General features: G+C 39.9%; 1 protein-coding gene across 1 annotated transcript in view; it reads left to right on the forward strand.

Annotated features, from left to right (window-relative positions):
* PRKG2 (protein kinase cGMP-dependent 2) overlaps positions 1 to 14,110 on the forward strand; it is a 100,581-nt gene that overhangs the window by 4,682 nt on the left and 81,789 nt on the right. The window contains exon 2 of the mRNA XM_038582312.1: positions 4,231 to 4,704. Coding sequence (XP_038438240.1) covers positions 4,244 to 4,704 — 461 coding nt within the window. The 5' untranslated portion in view covers positions 4,231 to 4,243. The remainder of the gene's footprint in view (positions 1 to 4,230; positions 4,705 to 14,110) is intronic.

Consider the following 14,110-nt stretch of genomic DNA (forward strand, 5'->3'; position numbering starts at 1 on the left):
TTTCTTTTTTTTTTTTTTAATAGTAAGTCTTGAAATCTGGGTGTATCACCACTGTCTTTGTTCTTCTATAATATTGTGTTCGTGTAGTACGTATTTTTTGATCAAAAAGTTTATCTAATAAGATGAGTTATTTTGTTGGGTAAATAATGGTAACAGTAATAATAATCATATTTAATATGGTTTATCTCATTTCCTTTAACAACTCTACATGATATGCATAGTGATTTTATCTGCCCATGGCTTTATCTATGGGTCTGTCCATCTGTTCTGTTATTGACACTCAAGCCCAAAATCATGGCCAAGGGCAGATACATACTAAGTGAAAGTGCTCTGATTGAGACTCTGGCTCTGTGACCTTAGCCAGCACTATACCATCTCCCATATTTACAGATAAATATATTTATATCAGACTCCAGATGGGGGAGAGAGAGAAATAGATATTATCCAGATCAGAGCCAAGATTTTGGTTTCAAGCTACCCTAGGGCTGGAGGAAAAACAGACAACAAAGCCTAATTCCTCCCACGTTGGCTCCCAAGTATGAATCCACCTGCAAGAGACTTCATAGTCATTTTTGCTTCTTCTGTATCTTTTCTAGTTACTTCTTATATATGACATTTCTGAAGTAGTGGTCAAATTAATGTAATAATAATTTAAAATTGTATATACTTTTCCTCTCTTCTTGCTAAATGCCACAGCTCATTCTACTCCTCTTGCCTGTTTCTGGATACAGAAGAATACTGCCTTCACAGTGAGCCATGTTTTTTTATTGTCCTTAAAGATACTTAGGCAGGCCCCTTTGGCTTAAGGATTACACTGCAATATGTGAAAATAGGTAGGGGCAGTGTGAGGGAATGACAAAGCTTGTGGAGTCCTTGGAGTCCTGGAACCTGGGCTGGGTCATTTATGACATTTCTGGTCTCCATGTTTAGGTGGAGTTTCCCTTATCGGGAAAGGTTGCCCAGGCTGTCCCACAATCATTTCTTTTCTTAATGGAAGAGCTAAACCAGGCAGAGTAAGGTTCCCCTCACCCCAGGGAATAATTGACATCTTTAGAGATCTCTTAACCAGAAGACATCCAGCATGCCAGACTTTGTTTCACTCAGCAGTGATCTCTTGTAGGGGTTTCCTCCTGGAACACTCAGTGCCTGTCCCTGGCCACACACTCTAAGAGCTACTTGGTGCCTGCTGTGTGCCAAACATTGCGCAGGATACCTTATAAACACAATCTTCATAATAACCCTATGAGCTGGATATAATTATATCCATTTTCTGGATGGGAAAACAGGATTCTTAAGTCATTTGTCAAAAGTCACACAGCTGGGAAAGGGCAGATTGGTTTTCTATGCTGGTTGGCCTGACTCCATTGTTCATGTTAAATTCTGATCTTCGTCTCCAAGCTCCTTTCTTATTACATCATGTCTTGCCCTCTAAGAATGACTCTAATAACCTATAGTTGCTAGATCAATGGAGCAACATCCTGAGTTGCTAGCAATATATTCTCCTTGTGGCTTAGCAATACATTTTGGAGAAATAGTTTATCTATCTTAGTGACTAATATAAGAAACAGAGTGAACCTAATTAGGTTTTGTGAAGCCAAGCACTTGAAGCCTTAGCTTAAGGAACAACAAAATTTAAATGAGTGAACTAAGAAATCAGACTTAGTATTGAGCCATTCAGTGATTTACTTACATATCTTAAATTAGTTACTTGAAAGATGAGTTAGTTACTCTCATTTCACCCCTCTTTGGAATTCTAAATAGCTGGAAAGATTTATATAGCTTCTGAACTGTCTTCATTAAAACCAGAGAAGAGTTGGTGTTTTGGGAGAATTTAACACCTGCCTAATTGTGTTTCAAGTTTGTAAAATTATTGGATTGGAACAGGATATTTTGAATACCATACATAGAGCAAAAATGATTCTAAGTCTTTTCATGTTTAAAATGCTGGAACTGTTTTCTCTGTCAAATTTGATTGCAAATTCATGAAGTTATGCCCCTGATATAGTACATGACACTTAGTTCGGTCTTAGTAAACAATGGTTTCATGAATAACAAATGAGTTTAATATTACATTTAAAAGTTTTTATGTTCATTTTTCTTTATAAGGCAATTCCTTTTCCTCTGACCAGTCCTCTCCCTCCATCCTTCCTTGGTTGGGAATGCTTGTTCATGGACCTAAAAAGCATGTCTAGAAAATGGCTCACTGCCACATGTTAAAAACTTGTGCACATATTAATTTAAGATGCCTCCAGGAGCACCCATCTCCTGCCTGTCATTCATAATCACATTCAAGTTTATTTCTAGGTCCCAATCTAACATCTTCTGAATTGCTTATTTGGACACAAGGTTGTCCAGGGCCACTTCTTTGAATTCTAGTCTCCTCAACCTTATATATTCTTAATACATAAGAATATTAAATGCTGCCAAGTCAAGAGAAACTTAAAGGTTAAACCTGCCACATCTCTGCAACGTAGCAAGGCAATTCTCTGGAGGCTAATGTTTATTAATGACTACTCTGAACCCAAATTCTATGAGGAATATCTGGGTATTGCAAGATTATTTCTATAAGCACATTTATTTTCTCTTTGCACCATCCATCTTAGGCGATGTGCATTGGCTATTTGGTTGCATCTGCTGGAGATTTAGAGGCTGTTTTACATCTTTCCATCTATGCCTTTATTGTGGTGGAGGTCACGGTTATTCTGGAGGAGCTAATGAAATCAGTCTAAGCATTTCTTTTCTCCTTGAGTTTGAAAGTTGGAGGGAGAGAGAGGCAAGAATGTGTGGTTTATGTAACTACAAGGTTTCATCTAGCTCTTCGGATATTATATAATGAGAAATAATTTACACTTAGTTTACAAGTGTTATAATGCTTCTTGAGTTACGGCTGTCAAAAAGTGCAAGTGCAGAATATCAAGTTTATATTTAAACTAAAAAGCCTAAAAAGACTTAAACCTTATGAGAAATAATCAAAGCAGCATTTTCCAAACTCCCCCTTCAAATTCTCCTTTTTGGTTTTGCTCATGTGTGCTTATTATCTGCAGGTGATTTTAAAAAAAATGTCATTGAATTGGATTCGGTAAACCTGAATACCTGATTTATCTTCCACATAAGCAATAATATCAAAGAAATCACAACTTTGTGGGGCCAATTATTTATATTTCTAAGCAATGTTAAAATAAACACATAGCTTTGAACGAAAAAATCCATTCTGAATCAACTAAAACCACCCTGATAATCCTGATTTATGTATCACATCCTGAGATCTGCTGGGTTAGGGACTTACTTTGGGGCCTACCTTGAGAATATTCTTTATAGGAGAAGAATGGAGCCTTGCGCCACACATCATCATTTTTGGACAACTTTGGCTTTAGGATATAATAAAAGATGTCAAAGAATTCCCATACCTGAGCAGCCCGGGTGGATCAGTGGCTTGGCGCCGCCTTCAGTCCAGGGTGTGGTCCTGGAGACCAGGGATCGAGTCCCATGTCGGGCTCCCTGCATGGAATGGAGCCTGCTTCTCCCTCTCCCTCTGCTTGTGTCTGTGCCTCTCTCTCTCTCTCTCTTTGTGTCTCTCATGAATAAATAAAAAAAAATAAAAAAAAAGAATTCCCATACCTCTCTTTTACTTTCTAGTGACTGCCACCCAGAACTTTTTAACAGCAAGCACTATCAGAAAAACAAAACATAGAAGGTATATACGACAGGAGAAAGGTGTTAATTAAGCAACAGCAACTCAGTCTGATCCAGAGGAAGAATGCAGATGCGCTATTTTATAAATCAGGGAATAGTTTCTTGCTGTAGCTACACGGGGAGCAGGGAGAGTGGTGACATGTCCAAGCCTCTGCTTCTGTAGCTGCTCATTTGTGCTGCATCTTTGCCATGCCGACATCCAGATTGCATTTTGGTTTTGATGCATTTGACAGCTGTCCAGGGACAACGGCCAGAGAGAAGAGCAGGTAACTCAGGCCACTTGTGCAAAATGCTTAGGTGTGACGCCTGTGCCATCAAAGGGACAGGGAAGAATGAAACCAAGTGCCAGCTCATACAGACATAAAGGAAATCAGTCGATAGCTTTCCTTCTGGAAGAAGGGGAATTTATTGCTTATCAAACAATAGTGGCTGTGTTTCTATTCATGAAACCGATCAGAATGAAGCGGGGGTTGGGGGGCGGCTGGGGGGTGGTGACACTCCACCAGGTAATTCCCCACTCTCTCTGCCCTCTCTCAGGTCCTTGAGCAAAATGGGAAATGGTTCAGTGAAACCCAAACATCCTAAGCATCCCGATGGCCACCCGGGGAACCTCAGTACCCACGCGCTGCGGAGCAAGGTGGTAGAGCTGGAGAGAGAGCTGAGGAGGAAGGAGGCTGAGATCCAGGAGCGGGAATACCACTTGAAGGAGCTTCGGGAACAGCTGTCGAGGCAGACAGCGGCCGTCGCCGAGCTCACGGAGGAGCTCCAGAACAAGTGCATCCAGCTGAACAAGCTTCAGGATGTGGTGCACCTGCAGGGAGGAAGCCTGCCGCAGGCCTCTCCAGATAAAGTGCCTCTTGAGGTGCACCGCAAGGCCTCAGGATTGGTGTCCCTTCATAGCAGGAGGGGGGCAAAAGCTGGAGTGTCTGCTGAGCCAACAAGCCGAACCTATGACCTCAATAAACCCCCCGAATTTTCTTTTGAGAAAGCCAGAGTCAGAAAGGACTCCAGGTAAGAAGTTAACCCCACTCTTTGACTCCAAGAGCTTTGATGTCACATCTAAGACGAGGGTGAGAGTTTTTAGGCTGCCTCAGTGGCCAAGAGATAATAACCCTTGCAGACTTGGAGACCGAGGCTTGGCTAAAATGAGTCTGCTGTGGAAAAGGCTCTCCCTTAGGCAGAACTTTCTTGTAAATCAGGAATGGTGCTTTACCCGGACATTGGTTTGTGATATGTATAACTGAGGAGCTGAGTTTATGGAAGGCATGTCCATTCTCTGGAAAACCCTAGGGGAGTCCACAGAGAGTCCTAGAAGTCTGTCCTTCTCTCTCTGTCCAGAGGAGTGGACTTAAAAGTGTGCACAGATCACAGTGAATTATGAGTGTGTGTAGCAAAAACCATGTGCTGGCACTTAGTCTGCAGGCATCATGAAAAAGGAATAAGTTGGATCCTAAGAGGGGGATGAGTTCATTCACCCATCCCACAGTTTAAGGCACTGTGTTAGATGCTTAACGCATGTTAGTGAGCAGACAGGCACAGAGCATTTCTCATGGGGAGAAGGTCTACACAAAAACAAGTAGACATTGTGTAATCATTATTTGGGACAAATGATATGATGGAAACCAACAGTATAGTAGTGGTGTCTGTGATTAGGGGGAGAGAAAGGCAGGACGCAACAGAATTTGGATTGTCCTGGAGGCCTGGCCAAGGAGGTGACCTTTACCTGAGACTGAAAGGAGGGAAAGAAGCATAGATTAGGTGGAAAGGGCCTTGCAGGCAGAGGAACAATGAAAAGATTAATTTTCAAAATAAGGATTTTTATAAGAAATTATAAATGTTTATGACAGCATTCTTTTTTTAAAAATTTTTTATTGGAGTTCAATTTGCCAACATTTAGCATAACACCCAGTGCTCATCCCACCAAGTGCCCCCCTCAGTGCCCATCACCCAGTCACCCCACCCACCTCCCTTTCCACTACCCCTTGTTCGTTTCCCAGAGTTAGGTGTCTCTCATGTTTTGTATGACAGCATTCTTGTATGTGCGCGTATGTGTGCATGTCTGGGCATGGCACGTGTTTGTACATTTTTTTCTAACTGAAGATTGAATTTCCTAACCAGAAAAGATTAACTAGAGTCATCCCAAGTTGGGGTCTCTTTTCTGCATTATTTTAAAATGAATGAATACTTATTAGTTAAAATTAGATCTTTTGCCTTGATAATATCTTGGCTGAGCCTGGATCTCTCTTGGCAAAATGGAAGAGTTGTGAATTTAAAACAAATTTTAACTTATTCATAAACATGAGTCATATAAATCAACATAAAACTTCTGACTTAAACAAATAAATGATGAATTTTGACAACGGGATTATGAAGGGAGGTTTAATTCATCAGTTTGTTGACAGTCACATAGTGAGGGATCAATAAATATTTGCTAAGGAAACAAGTCATGCTGGGTTATTAATCATAATACCCTGAGGCTGAAAGAAATCTGATTAATATTAGAGTTCAGAAGAATTTGTGGTAAAAAAAGAGAAGGGTTTGCTATAAGCTGAGGGTTTTATTATTAGTTGGTTTAGAAAGGTCTTATATATCCCCTTTGCAAAACTAGTGTTTATTTTTAATGGTGTGGATTTGTGCTTGTTTTATAAAAATTAGATATCATCTAGTGCTCTTTTGATATAATAGAGATATATGCATATAGAGTTAATACTCCATGTTATGTAGTATATTGCTATATTTATGTAAGCACAGTGTATTATTTACCCACAAAAAATCTTTCAAATAGGAATGTTCTTGTATATCTGAGAGAAGCATGAGAGAATTTAATAGCAGTTCATCTTCATTCACCATCTTCCTACATATTCTACCACATTTCTCTTTAGCAAATATTATGTTTAATTCTTTTGTTCCAAAGACTTGGCCATCTTGAGGCAGAAAACCCTTCTCCTGGCTTTAGGTAACTGAACAATCCAAGATACACACATTCCTTTGTATAAAATTTTTTCTTTGTATTGCTTTATTAGCTCTATTATAATCAGGAAAAGAAAATCAGGAGTTAGGTACAGTCAATTTCTGGACCAGACCACCTATCTATAATGAGTGGGACATTGGAGAGAAGACATTAGATCTCTTGAATAGGATTAACAATGATTGCCCTTATCATGAAGGCAAGCCAGATGGGTACAAGTCTACGTTGAGATCATGATGAAGAAATAGGCCAATAGGTTGTATTTATTTATTTATTCATTCATTCATTCATTCATTATTTAGTTATTCATTCATTCATTCATTCATTCATATCTTCTCATTCATTGAGAGATAGAGAGAGGGAGCACAAGCAGGGGAGAGGCAGAAGCAGGAAGCCCCATGTAAAACTCCATCCCAGGACCTTGGGATCAAGACCTGAGCTGAAGGCAGATGCTTAACCAACTGAGCCACCCAGATACCCTGCTAATGGGTTTTTTAAATGGATAAGTCCTGAAGAGACCAGACTAGATCATCCCTGACTTAAGAGTCCCCATATACTTTGATAAAGCCTTGTGGTTTTAAATTGAAAAAAAAAAAAAAAAAAAGAGAATTTAGGGACCACTGTTTTTTTTATTGATTGGTTTGTGCTTCAGGTTCCCTTGCAGAAGGTTTTGCCTCAATTTTTTCTTACAATTTCTCTTGCCGATGTCTTTCTTCTTATGTTTGGAATAACTGGCTAAGTATAGAGAACTAACATCAAGTCAGAGATTTTAAATTTTCCAGTTTTTTTTAAAGTACTTAATATTACAATTCATTTTCCAGTTTCAAATATTCTACTTTTAGAGAAAAGCCCCAAGTAAACTTTGGATGTTTTTATGTATCTTTTACACAGTCTATCAGAAATTTTGGAAGAAACAATTTTCTAGAAATCTGAGCCTTAGAAAAGATGGTAACATCATTAACTGATAAAAGGATGGCATATAGCACTCATTGGTTTGGCTACTTTTCCAAACAGATATTAGAGGGTTTAAAGTATCAGTCAAAATGTTTCCTTCATTTATTTTTAAATTCTCGTGACTTACATGTTGCACTTTATTTATAAAATTTCCTGGCTGAATTTATGCTAAATTCGTTCCCATGAATATGTGTCAACAACATTTTGGAATCCTTCCCTCTGTGCTGAGTCAGAAAACCATTGAATGGCTTTTCAGTCTTTTTGTCAAAAAGGATGTCTTTTTAATTAACAGGACTTAATAGTGAGCAAGAAAGCGAGGGAAGATTCCCAGCCCTTTTGCAATCAACAACATGAGGGAGATATGAATACTGATGGAAACCATAAAATAACGTGGGGGGAATGATAGATTTGAAATTTGAAGAATTCAAATTCAGTAATTCGTGAGAAACTGTAAAACCCATGCCACAGCAGTCTGTGAGCTTGCTGGGGCCCCATGCTCAAATATATTGTAAATGGCAAGTGAACTTCATCAACTGCTAGGCAGCTCACTCATGCCAGCTTTGTTGTCCTGAACCCATCAAGTGTTCCTGTAGGGTCTGAAGGGATAGCTTAAACTGTATAGATGTACCTCCTTGGTTTATATGGAAGAACGTACATGCTCTAATAACATTGGGAAACTCATCATTCTGTGCTGTTCAGTAGCACTTTCTACAACGATGGACATGTTCTATAATCTGTTTTGTTCAGTGCGGTTAGCCAATAGCAAAATGTGGCTGTGAGCACTGAAAATATGGCTAGTGACACTGAGGAATGGAATTTTTATTTTAATTAACTTTAAAATTAAATAGCCACATGTGTCTAGTGACTACTGTATTGGATATTGCAGTTTTAGGTTATGTATTGTGTTTTAATTGAAGTAGAGTTGACACAAAATGTTATATTAGTTTTAGGTATACAACATAATGATTTGACAACTCTGTAAGTATGCCATGCTCACCAGAAGTGTAGCTTCCATCTGTTGCCTATACAGGGCTATTACAATACCATTCACTACCTTCCCTATGCTATACCTTTCATCCCTGTGACTTATTCTTTGCAGAATGGGAAGGCTGTACTTCCCACTTCCCTTCATCCATTCCCCACCCTTCTCTTTTTTGCAATTACCGATTTGTTCTTTGTACTTCTGGGTTTGTATCTGTTTGTTTGTTCTGCTTTGTTTTTTAGATTCTACATGTAAGTAAAACTATATAGTATTTGCCTTTCTCTGTTGCCTTATTTCACTTAGCATGATACCCTCTAGTTCTATCCATAAATGACAAAATCACATTCTTTTTTATGGTTGAGTAGTATTCCACTGCGTGTGTGTGTGTGTGTGTGTGTGTGTGTGTGTGTGTATCACATTTCTTTACCCATTCATCTATTGATGGATACTTAGGTTAGATACTTCCATATCTTGGCTATTGTAGAAAATGGTGCAATAAACAAAGAGGTGTACATATCTTTTCGAATTAGTGTTTTCATTTTCTTTGGGTATAATCCCAATGGTGCAATCACTGGATTATATGGTATTTTTATTTTAATTATTTGAGGAATCTCCATACTGTTTTCCATAGTGGTTGCACCAACTTACATTCTTACCAACAGTGCACGAAGGTTCCCTTTTCTCCGCATCCTCACCAATTATTGTTATTTCTTGTCTCTTTGATACTGGCCATTCTGACAGGTGAAAGGTGATATCTTATTGTGGCTTTGATTTGCATTTCTCTGATGATTAGTGATTTTGGACATCTTGTGTGTTGGCCATTTGTATATCTTCTTTGGAAATAGACTGCATGTTTTTGACTGGAACTGCTATTTCCTGAGATGGGAATTATGACCCAGAGAAGGTTGGGAAATCTATATAGACAACATAGGACCTGTGTTTGGTTTTAGGACAAAGCCACAGAAAAAGAGAATGTGCCTGTCAGATTGAAGCAGGCACAATGTGGGATCACTCTTAAACTGCACTGAGCCTGCAGTATATCATAGCCTTTTGTGACTTGGCTTTGTATCCACTGACCATTTTTGATCTTCAGAGGCATACAACTATGTGGGCATATAGCCTGTTTCTATTACAGATACTCAGCCTTACTGAAGCATCATAAATCATGATGAGTCAGAGCACTACAGTATATCAAGTGCTTTGATTTCTGATTTAAATTTATTATGGTGAACAGTGGAAGATTTAGAGATCGAAGAACCTGATAGATTATTTCATGCTACCCCCTTTACTGGAGAAGGGGAGGAGACAGAGGCAGGGGAGTTGTAGAATATGCCAATGTAAGTGGCAGAGCTAAGATTAGAATCCAAGATTCTTGACCTTGAGACCAGTACTTTTCCTAGTGTTCTTAGAATTTCCCACAAAAATCAAAGGCCTCAAGTCAAGTTTGGGCACCAGTCTGCTTTATTTTGACATGCCTTACTGATTGGTAGGAGGAACAGTGGTGCTTCCTGGCTTCTGCCAAGCAGAGTTGAGTAGCGCTTAATCACTACATCGATGTTCACCAAGTGCTGGATCCTCAGAGCTCAGGCCTGTGTGACAAGGATAGGGGGAATGGGTTTGATCCATCTGATAGCACAGACTGTGATATCTATGGAGGGACAAGAATGGGTCCCCATATGAGTACAGTGCTTCTCAAGATTGAGAACTGAATCAGTGACAAAGGAGGGCGAGAAAGAGTTCAGATAGCATTTCTGTCCATGTCTGACCTGCCTTGAGCACCAAGACAACCATGTGTTCAGAGGTCAGACCTTTCACTGAAATTAAATTTTCTGTTTATGTAGACATTGTTTAGCAAACTTCAGCATTGGCAGAGCAAAATTACAAGCTCATGCTGAATGTCTGGTGGAACACAGGCAAATTAATCAGAGACATCTGGCAAGTTGCTAGTATGACTGCCTTTCGCTAAGAAAGTGAAACTATCATTTGAAACTATTGTTCTTCCCTGAAAAGGAAGGATAAAACAAAGACTTTCCATCTAACTTCAGATGTTGACTCTAGTTTTAGGAAGGACAATTAGTTTCATTTGTCACTCCCACCCCAGGAGCAGAATAGGTAAAAGTGGAAAATGCTAGTGAGTCATCCATGTAAATAAGATCTACATCAAGGGAGGGAGAAAGAGTATGGTTGTTATCATTTGTGTTTCCTTTCTAAAACAGGGCTGAGCATTTGAATATGCATTACAGAAATGTAGCTCCTTTATTGGGCCGAGGTGTTTGTATGGAATAACCAGGAATAGTAGAAGTAATAGCATTTATATATCACTAATTATGTGTCGGGCACCATTCTGAATGCTTCATAAATACTGAATTATTTAATTCTCACAACAAACCTGTATGATAGAGATTATTATTTTTACCCCCCCATTCTATAGATGAGGAAACTGAGAAAAATTAAATAACATGCAAAATTAAATAACTTACCCAAGATCACACAGCTTTTAATATCAGAACCAGAATTCAACCAGGAACTCTGCTGTTTCAAGTCTGTTCTAACAACTCCGATGTACTACTTTTCAAAAATGAAAATTAAATTTTAGTTGGGAAGCCTTGTAAAAAATTAAATATATAATTAGAAAAGGGTGCTTTTTCTAATGCTGTTGTTTTGTATGATTACAAACAGCTCCTGGCTATTGTTATTTCTCCCTGAAAATTACACTTCCAGATAATACTGCCCTATTATCAGTTTGCAGTAGTGGCACATTTTGCTGGGGATGGGAGGGAAATAAACTTTTTTTTTTTACTTCCATGAAATCATGTTGGTGTCTGAGAGGTTCTGTATCTAGATTTCATGTCAATAGGTTATTAAAGATTTGAAAGAGCCTATGTACAGGCTTTTAATAATCAGCTGGATAGTTGAAAATTTTGTGTTATAGTATTTATAAGAATGTTTATAATACTATTTATAGCATAATAGTATTATGCTTATAGGGCAGCCCGGGTGGCTCAGCGGTTTAGTGCCACCTTCAGCCCAGGGTGGGAGACCCAGGATCGAGTCCCACGTCAGGCTCCCTGCATGGAGCCTGCTTCTCCCTCTGCCTGTGTCTCTGTTTCTCTCTCTGTGTGTCTCTCTCATGAATAAGTAAATAAAATCTTTAAAAAATATATTCTTATAAATACTATTGCCTTCACTTGACTCTTCTGAAAAGCAGAAAATGAAACTCCCTGTGTAGGGAAAGAAAAAAGGAAAAGTCCAATTGTATGGTGCTCTGATGGCCAGACGCTATGGGTGAAGGCAGCTGGGTGATATGTTTTGTTTTACAGAGGGTATGTTTTACAGCAATGGTGTGCATTGAGACACCCCAATCAGACCTAGCTATGCAGGAAAGCTTGGGGAAAACCATTACTCATAACAGCTGGGTAGGTGTTGTTTTCTGAACATTATCTCATGGAGGCAGGAGCGTTGCTGGATGAGGTGGAAGTTGCTTTTCCATGGCACCAGAGAAGGCAAAATGAAAGCTCAGAGTCATTTTCAGCATTTTGCTCAGGCTCATGGTGTTGGTAGTTCCCTGAACCAGGGTTAAAATTCATGTCTGCCTGATGCCAAGTGCACGTTCTCTACCATGGGTATGTGGACACCTCTTATAGATGGTGCAGCCTGCAGTGTAGATGGCTACCCCTTGATGTGTCCATGGAGGGAAAGAGTGGGGATGGTGGTGCTGTTTTTTAAAAAAAGGTGGTTGGCAGAGGTAAGGAGCATAGCCAAGTTGAGGAACCTGCCTAGAATTAGGTTATGGCCACCTGGACATCTTGGTGAAGTTAAAGAGGTTTAGGCAGACTCTCTGATTCCTGGTCCCACTCTCTCACTTCCTGCCTGTTACTTGTCGTCTTTCTCTTTGGAGGCAAAGGCCCTGGGCTCCCCCTCACCGTGCACGCACACCCAGGTCCTCTCTCAGCTTCTCACGTGGTCTTCTGCTTGGTTTATAGGCGCCTTTTGCTCCTTCTCACCTTATCTTCACATCTTCCAGTCTGCCAGTTGCCAGGTGTTAGGGAAAATGTTTCATGAATACTTGGCTCCCAAGGACAGACACCCTGCTGTGAATAGTCCAGAGTCCAAGTGCTGGGGGAAGGCACGCCCCACCTGGTGGTCTCTGTGCCTGAGAGTGTTAGCATGTACTATGCTGTTCTGAGACTCCACGAGGACCAACAGCCTTGGCTAGCAGCTATGTAGTGTCCAAGATTGCCTTCACTCCTTCAGGTCAACACCTTCAGTTCGGCAGCTATTTATTGAATATTGAATTTCTTAATCAGTGAAGCTCATTCTTTAGTTTTGTTTTCTTCCTCATTTGTTTCCCCTTTCTGTATGTCTTTCTGTCTCCTCTCTCCCATTTCTTTCACATATACTTTTATTTTGTTCCCTCCTCATTTTCCTCTGTTTTCACCGTCTGACTAGGTGGAGGCCACCAGTACCAATTTCAAGTACCTACTACAGGCCAGGCACACTGCAGTATGACCCAGATTAGAGTTATCTTATTCATTTTCAGAGTCTACCTGCCAGCTAAGTATTATTGTCTGAGGCTTACTTAGCAGGCAGAAGTAGCTAGTCCATGGTCATCATTCACAGTGCCTTAAGCTGTGTGAGTTCACCTGGGTGTCAAGACAGCTGCCACTTAATCAGAGCTACTCTAAAACCTGTACTTATTTTATTTGCTATAATACTAATTTATATGATATTTGTAACAGTTTGTGGGTCTGCTTGATTGCAAGTAAGTTCTTCCAGATGAATTTAGCAGGTCTAGCTTTGAACCATTGTCCCGGAGGCCTGGGCAGGAGCCTCTAGCTCCCCTCACATCTTCTAAGTGTCTTCTGAAATGGGCTACTCTCTTCTGACCCAGTTTTTTCTTACAGACATTGCATGCCTTTCTGGACACTGCCCATTTCCTTGCTAGATTCACAGGAAAGAATAGAGTAGAAACAGTATAGTCAAGAAAACAGTGACCTTTCTCTCTGTGCTTATTGCATCAGACGGAAACATCACCACTGACCTTTGCCTTCTAATAAGCAATGCAGTCCACTTCCAGAAGAGCCTCCCTTTTCTTTCTGGAAGCCTGAGCAGCCTTGCTCCTGTCACTTGACTTTTTCTTTTTCTTTTTTTCAAAGATTTATTTATTTATTTATTTATTCAGAGGGGGGCGCGGGCAGAGACACAGGCAGAGGGAGAAGCAGGCTCCATGCAGGAAGCCTGACATGGGACTTGATACCCCGTCTCCAGGATCACACCCCGGGCTGCAGGCGGCACTAAACCGCTGCACCACCGGGGCTGCCCCTACTTGACTTTTTCTAGGGTTCTCAAGAAAGGGAAAATATCTGAAGCCAAGGATAAAGCTTTTCAGTTTTTAGACTCCTTTTGGAAGTACCTTCTCTGTGAAAGATATATTTTATTTATCCTTTGATTAAACTGTTTCCTTTTCTTAAAGTCTCATTTTAAAATAATTTGTCTCCTCCTCTCCATGTTGA

The sequence above is a fragment of the Canis lupus genome, chromosome 32 (assembly GCF_011100685.1).
Source record: "Canis lupus familiaris isolate Mischka breed German Shepherd chromosome 32, alternate assembly UU_Cfam_GSD_1.0, whole genome shotgun sequence".
In the NCBI taxonomy this organism is placed as follows: domain Eukaryota; kingdom Metazoa; phylum Chordata; class Mammalia; order Carnivora; family Canidae; genus Canis; species Canis lupus.